Source organism: Salvelinus sp. IW2-2015, linkage group LG6.1 (assembly GCF_002910315.2).
Source record: "Salvelinus sp. IW2-2015 linkage group LG6.1, ASM291031v2, whole genome shotgun sequence".
Classification (NCBI taxonomy): domain Eukaryota; kingdom Metazoa; phylum Chordata; class Actinopteri; order Salmoniformes; family Salmonidae; genus Salvelinus; species Salvelinus sp. IW2-2015.
In genome coordinates, this window is record NC_036845.1 from 11,162,355 (window position 1) to 11,169,875 (window position 7,521).

Consider the following 7,521-nt stretch of genomic DNA (forward strand, 5'->3'; position numbering starts at 1 on the left):
GAGCACCGATACGTTGTCAGTGTGCAGGGGTACAGGCTAGTTGAGGTAATCTGTACATGTAGGTAGGGGCGAAGTGACTATGCATAGGTAACAAACAAACAGCGAGTATAGCAGTGTACAAGAGGGGGGGGTGTCATTGTAAATTGTCCGGTGGCGATTTTTATGAATTGTTCAGCAGTCTAATGGCTTCGGGGTAGAAGTTRTTGAGGAGCCTTTTGGTCCTAGAATTGGCGCTCCGGTACCACTTGCCATGTGGTAGCAGAGAAAACAGTCTATAACTTGGGTGACTGGAGTCTCTGACAATTTTATGGGCTTTCCTCTGACACCGCCTCTGACACCTTTTCCCTATAGGCCGTCTCATCGTTGACGGTGATCAACACTGTTGTGTYRTCAGCAAACTTAATGATGGTGTTGGAGTCGTGTTTGGCCACGCAGTCGTGGGTGAACAGGGAATACAGGAGGGGACTAAGTACACACCCCTGAGGGGCCCCAGTGTTAAGGATCAGCATGACAGACGTATTGTTGCCTACTCTTACCATCTAGGGGCGGTCCGTCAGGAAAGGTCCAGGATCCAGCTGCAGAGGGAGAGTGTTGTCCAGAGGTCCTTAAGCTTAGTGATGAGCGTTCATGTGCACTTTGGTGTAACGCTGAGTGTAGTCGATGAACAGCATTTCTCCATAGGTGTTTCCTATTGTTCCGGTAAGAAAGGGCGGTGTGGAGTGCGATTTAGATTGCGTCATCTGTGGATCTGTTGGGGCGTATGTGGAATTGGAGTGGGTTCTAGGGTGTCCGGGAGGATGCTGTGATGTGTAGTCATGGACCAGCCTTCAAAGCACTTCAGGCATACGACGTGAGTGTCACGGGGTTGTTAATCATTTAGGCAGGTACCTTCGCTTCCTTGGGCACAGGACTATTGCCGTTCTGCTTGAAACAGTAGGTATTACAGATCGGTCAGGGAGAGGTTGAACATGTCAGTTAAGACACTTGACAGGTTGGTCCTCACATGTTTTGAGTAGACCTGGTAATCCGTCTGGCCCAGCGGCTTTGTGAATGTGACCTGTTTTAAAGGTTTTTTTTCACATCGTTACCGAGAGTGTTTATCAACACGCCATCCAGAACAGCTGGTGCTCTCGTGCATGCTTCAGTGTTGCTGCTCGAAGCGAGCATAAAAAAGCATTTAGCTCGTCTGGTAGGCTCGGCATCACCAGGCAGCTCGTGTCTGGGTTTTCTTTGTAGTCTGTAATCGTTTTCAGCCCTGCCCCATCCACGAGCGTCGAGGACAGTTATAGGATTCAATCTTAATCCCGTATTGACGCTTTGCTTGGTTGATGGTTCGTCTGAGGGCATAGCGGGATTCTTATAAGCATCCGGATTAGTGTCCCGCTCCTTGAAAAGCGGCAGCTCTAGCATTTAGCTCGATCGGGATGTTGCCGTAGCCATAGCTTCTGGTGGGTATAGTTACATACAGTCACTTGGGGATGACGTCGTCAACGGCACTTATTGATGAAAGCCAATGACTTAGGTGGTGTTATTCCTCAATGCCATTGGATGAATCCCGGGAACAATATTCCAGTTCTGTGCTAGCAAAAGGTGGTCTAGGATTTTTTTCCCCTGGTTGCACATGTGACTTGGTAAAATGTGGTAAAACTGATTTAAGTTTGGCCTGCATTAAAAATCCCCGGCACTAGGAACGCCGCTTCGGGTGAGCTTTTGTCTTCTTTGGTTGCCTTATAGAAGGATGTTGAGAGTGGTCTTAGTTGCCAGCTTTTACTTTGTGGTGGTTAATAGACGACTACGAAATACAGATAAGACTCTCTTGTAGATAGGTGGTCGACAACTTATTCATAAGGTACTCTACCTCAGGGCAGCCAAATACCTCGGGACTTCTTTTAATATTAGACATCCGCCCACCAGCTGTTTATTGAAAAAAAGACACACACCCCCACCCTCGTCTAACCAGAGGTAGGCATCTCTGTTCTGCCGGTGCATATGAAATTCCGCCCAGCTTATTTATTGTCAGTTTTCTTCAGCCACGTCTTCGGGTGAAACAAAGGATGTTTTAACGTTTTTTAATGCCTATAAGATTTGTGAGATTCCTATGGGGATTTCTTATTGGAAAATCACTAATGTTAATTGGTAACCAGCCCCCACACCTGGGAAACAGGAAGGCTGGAAGGAATTTTGAAAAGGAATAAATGGGCCAAATATTGCACGGCAAAAGGCTTTCTTAGAGACTTACCAAGAAAGACTCACAGCATGGTAAATTCCACTTGCCAAAGTGATTCTAACAGATTGAACTTCTTGTTGTCACCGCCTGATTCTGTTTTCACTGTCTTTGCTTTGTCTCCACCCCTCCAGGTGTGGTCGCCCAATTCTTGCCCCATTATCCTTGTTGTATTTATTTCCCCCTGTTGGTTTCGTCTGTCTGTTTGCCAGTTCGTTTTTCTTGTTTGGTCAAAGCCTTTCCGCGACGGTTTTTTGTTGTCAGTTGGCCTTGCTTTTCCCCCGCTCTTCTTTTGTTTTTCCATCCCACCTGGTTTTTGACCCCTTGCCGTCTGAACCTGTAACCCTCTCCCCTGCGGCCCATCGAACCTGGCACTGGCCTGCCCGGGGTTCTAATGGCCTTGGCCCTTGTGCTCTGAGGGGACTATCGGGACCCCTACCTGCCTTGACCTGTCGCGTTTGCCTTGCCCTCTGTGGTTACATAAATATGTTATCTCCAACACCGAGTCTGCACTTTTGGGGTTTCCTTGTTCCTGATACATCTGCGGATGATACACTATTCTAAATCAAGAGTTTGTATTAGTGGTTTATTGTCTTGAATCTTAAAAAAATTGTTGAGAACAGATATTCTTACTCTTGGACATTTAGATATTTTGTGTAGGATCTAGTGCCCAAAAGATGACAATTATAATCAATATCAAATCCAACTTATGTTAACAACACAAAAACATTTTAAAATGGTAAGAATTAGAAGGGGGATGTAGTACTTTCTATTTGGGCACTGTTAAAATGAGGGTTCTTAAAATTCTTTTATTTTTATGTATTATTTTAACTTGGCCAAAAGTTCTTTAAGAACCAACATTCTTATTTACCAATGACGGCCCCACCCGGCCACTAACCCGGAGACGGGAACACTTGGGCCCAAACTGTGCGGCGCCCTCTTGAGGACTCCCAATTCACGGACGGGTCTGTTGATACAGGCCTGTTGGTCCTACCATTGCCCACCACAACTGTCAGCTGGTTTCCAGTGTTGGCCATAACCGTGTAGGGAACTAGGGGACTCCAAGGCAGAGCTTTCTTCTATCCTTCTCACTGTCATTATGACTAAGGATTCCATTAGGCCCTCACCCAACCCATTAAAGGGAAACTTCTGGTGTAATTTATGATTACTTTAGTTTCCAGGATATTTCTCAATGGGGGAACACTTTCACTTTGGACCAGCACTTTCAACTCCCACAACCAACACATGCAAAACAAAGGCGAAGATGGAAAACGAACGCCACGGCCACGCACGGCACACACCCAACACCACACCAACACCAACACCCAACCCAACACAACACACACACCACAACACCACAACCACAACCAGCCACAACACCACCCACACACAACAAACCACCACCACCCACACCACAACACCACACCAAACAACAACACAACCCACACAAGCCCAAACACCACACCCACCACACACACACCAACCCACACCACACACAGTAGGGTTTATTTGGAAAAGGGATCATAGAGCCCCCCTCATCTATATATTTTCAATGTTTGTCTCGAATTGTAAGATTTTTGTATTCATATGTTACTTTGTAGTCATCTTGAAAATAAAAATCTAGCATTTTTACTAATATTGACTAAACCAGTAACTAAATCTATAGAATCATTAGGAGGGCAATTTAGCACCCCACAGTACATGTGGCATGACATTTAAACACGCACTCTGACATGGTACACATACTGAACTTAAACACAAACCATACTGTAACACCTCTGATGGATAACAACACGCTGCATAAAAATTCAGATACATTAGAAATGTCAAATGACAGAAATACTGTTCATCATCACTCAATGGAAACCATGTTACAACAATTGTCTGGATTTTCCTGTGCATGTGTTTGTTTTATGACAGAGTGTGTGGGTGTGGATGACCCGTTTACTGTAAGACATGTACTTTGTGTGTTTCATGTATGCGCTCTCACTCTGAGCGTGGTGTGTGTGCCTGTTGGTCGTGGTACAAAGTCTAAGGTCAATAATCTTGATTCAGATTTTCTCCCATTCTCTCCTGCTGCTTTTGACAGTGATATAAAGTCTCAAACAACGTCTCAGGTTTGGTCAAAAGCTTGCTCCCATACTTTCAGTTCCCTCCATGCGGTCGCAAACACAAGCACCCACACACCAACACACACTGACACACACACTCACACGTTGAGAAACAGCTATTGACCGCGTCCACCGTCCAAAACTTCAGTGATTTCTCAACCTCATTTCTCACCAAGCCGCAAGTATGTTTCGCACCAAATCACCTTCTTCTGTCTGCGTGTGTGTGTGATACCAAACGGTACGATGAATAATCACATTTTGACAAAGTGTGTCCTTCAGACGTCAATGGGAAAGGTGGTTTCCAACTTGACCTATTTCACAGATATAAAATGCAGAATGTGTTTTATTAGTCACAGTGTTTGGACTGTTGGTCTATTTCTGGTCTGGTCAACAGATGTCACATTGGAAAATGAAATGACAGCAAGATGTTTGCTTCATGTGTATGTGCCGTTATGGTTTAAATGTGCAGAGATCCTTACAGAATGGGCCGTCAGCTCAATGACATTGACCCTTGTCCTTGGTTCCTACTGAAAATATTGTGAGAGTGTGGATCAGGGATTGAAAGGGTGATATAGTGAATGGCATGTCTTTTAGGGAGGACGATGAGGTGGTACGATGACATGAGAGAATGATTGTTGAAGTGTGCATTGGAAAGAGGGGTTAATTCCACCAAACCTTCCTTTCAGTTTCTGTCTTTCCTCTCTGCACCGCCAACATGAAACCACAACAGATGGACCCCCATAAACCACCCTGTCTTGTCCCACCGCCACACCACACATACACACACACGCCGCCCTCTCCTAACTAAAGCCAAGGCCCCACAAACATTGGTCTTCCCTTTTCTGAAGGGTTTGAGGAGAGTTAGAAAAACCTCTTTGGGCACAAAGCACATTAGGTCTGGGCTGGACTGGCCAATTCCGTGGACTATTTTCCCAAGGGCTTCTACCCACCACCACACCCACCACCAACCCACCAACACACACCACCACACCACCCACACAACACACACACCACCCACCACCCACCACCACCACACCACCAACACAACCAACACCACAACAAACCCCCCACCACACACCCACACCCACACACACCCAACAACCCCACCAAACACAACCCCCACACCCAACAAACCCACCACAACAACACCACCAACCCCACACAAAAACCAACCCACCCACAACCACACTTTACCTTCCATATTGTTTTCCGGCAGGTGCATGGCCACTTGTGTTTACATGATCAATGTATGTCTCTATGTTAGGGCTTATGTGAGTAGATGCATACTGCCTTCAGGAAGTATTCACACCCCTTAACTTTTTCTACATTTTCTTGTGTCAAAGTGGGATTCATTTAAATGGATTTAATTGTCATTTTTTATCAACGATCTAAACAAAATACTTGAATGTCAAAGTGGAAGAACATGTTTAATATTTGTAAAAAAATAACACAAATAAAACAAATATATCTTGATTTGATAGTTATTCAACATCCTGAGTTGCCATAGCAATAGACTCGGACACTCAGGAACATTCACCGTCTTCTTGTTAAGCAACTTCAGTGTAGATTTGGCCTTGTGTTTTAAGTTATTGTCCTGCTGAAAGTTGAATTAAAACTTCTTCGGGATCGGTGTCCCTTCCACAGGACGGTTGAGCTAATGAAGGTTAATGTGATTAGCATGAGGTTGTAAGTAACAACATAAACATATCTGATATTGGCAGGAAGCTTAAATTCTTGTTAATCTAACTGCACTGTCCAATTTACAGTAGCTATTACAATGAAAGAATACCATGCTATTGTTTGAGGCCAGTGCACAATTCTGAACATGAAAAGTTATTCATAAACAAATTAGGCACATTTGGGCAGTCTTGATACAACGGTTTGAACAGAAATGCAATGGTTCATTGGATCAGTTTAAAACTTTGCACATACACGGATGCCATCTAGTGGCCAAAAATCTAAATTGCAGCTGGGCTGGAATAATACATTCTGGCCTTTTTAATGCATTCTGGTTGTTTTTTTCTTTGTATTATCTTTTACCAGATCTATTGTGTTATACTCTACTACATTCATTTTACATTTCCATGAACTTCAAAGTGTTTCCTTTCAAATGGTACCAAGAATATGCATATCCTTGCTTCAGGGCCTGAGCTACAGGCAGTTAGATTTGGGTATGTAATTTTAGGCGGAAATTGAAAAAAGKGGATAATCCTTAATCTCCCAGTGTCTGGTGGAAAGCAGACGGAACCAGGTTTTCCTCTAGAATTTTGCCTATGCTTAGCTACATTCCATTMAYTTTTTTATCCTRAAATACTCCCCAGTCCTTRACAATTACAAGTATACACATAACATGATGCAGCCACCACAATGCTTGAATATATGAAGAGTGGTACTCAGTAATGTTTTGCATTGGATTTGCCCCAAATTTAACACTTTGTATTCAGGACAAAAAGTTAACTGCTTTGCCAATTTTTTTTATTCATTACTTTAGTGCCTTGTTGCTAACAGGATGCATGTTTTGAAGTATTTTGATTCTGAACAGGCTTCCTTCTTTTCATTCTGTTTTCTCCTATCACAGCCTTTAAACTCTGTAACTGTTTTAAAGTCACCATTGGCCTCATGGTGAAATCCCTGAGTGGTTTCCTTCCTCTCCAGCAACTGAGTTAGGAAGGACGCCTGTCTCTTTGTAGTGACTGGGTGTATTGATACACCACCCAAAGTGTAATCAATCACTTCACCAYGCTCAAAGGGATATTCAATGTATCTTCTTGGCGAGGCATTGGAAAACCTCGATGGTCTTTGCTGTTGAATCTGTGTTTGAAATTCACTGCTCGACTGAGGGACCTTACAATTATCTGTATGTGTGGGGTACAAAGATGAGAAAGTCATTGAAATATCATGTTAAACACTATTATTGCACACAGAGTGAGTCCATGCAGCATAGTGACTTGTTAAGCAAACRTTTACTCCTGAACTTATTTAGGCCATAACAAAGTACCTGAATACTTATTGACTCAAAACRTTTCAGCTTTTCCTTTTGAAATCATTTGTAAACATTTCGAAAAACATAATTACACTTTGACATTATGGGGTATTGGATATGGCCAGTAACAAACAATCTCAATTGACGAGTTGTGTGTCTTCGTTGCCTATGTGTGTAAGGGGATTTTATGAACAATCATGTAT

The 7,521-nt window shown here is 43.5% G+C and overlaps 1 protein-coding gene across 1 annotated transcript in view; it reads right to left on the reverse strand.

The window, feature by feature from the left end:
• Window positions 1–305: 305 nt before the first annotated feature.
• Window positions 306–7,521, reverse strand: part of LOC111964646 (importin subunit alpha-4) — a 50,244-nt gene continuing 43,028 nt past the window's right edge. The window contains exon 16 of the mRNA XM_070443814.1: window positions 306–465. Coding sequence (XP_070299915.1) covers window positions 306–465 — 160 coding nt within the window. The remainder of the gene's footprint in view (window positions 466–7,521) is intronic.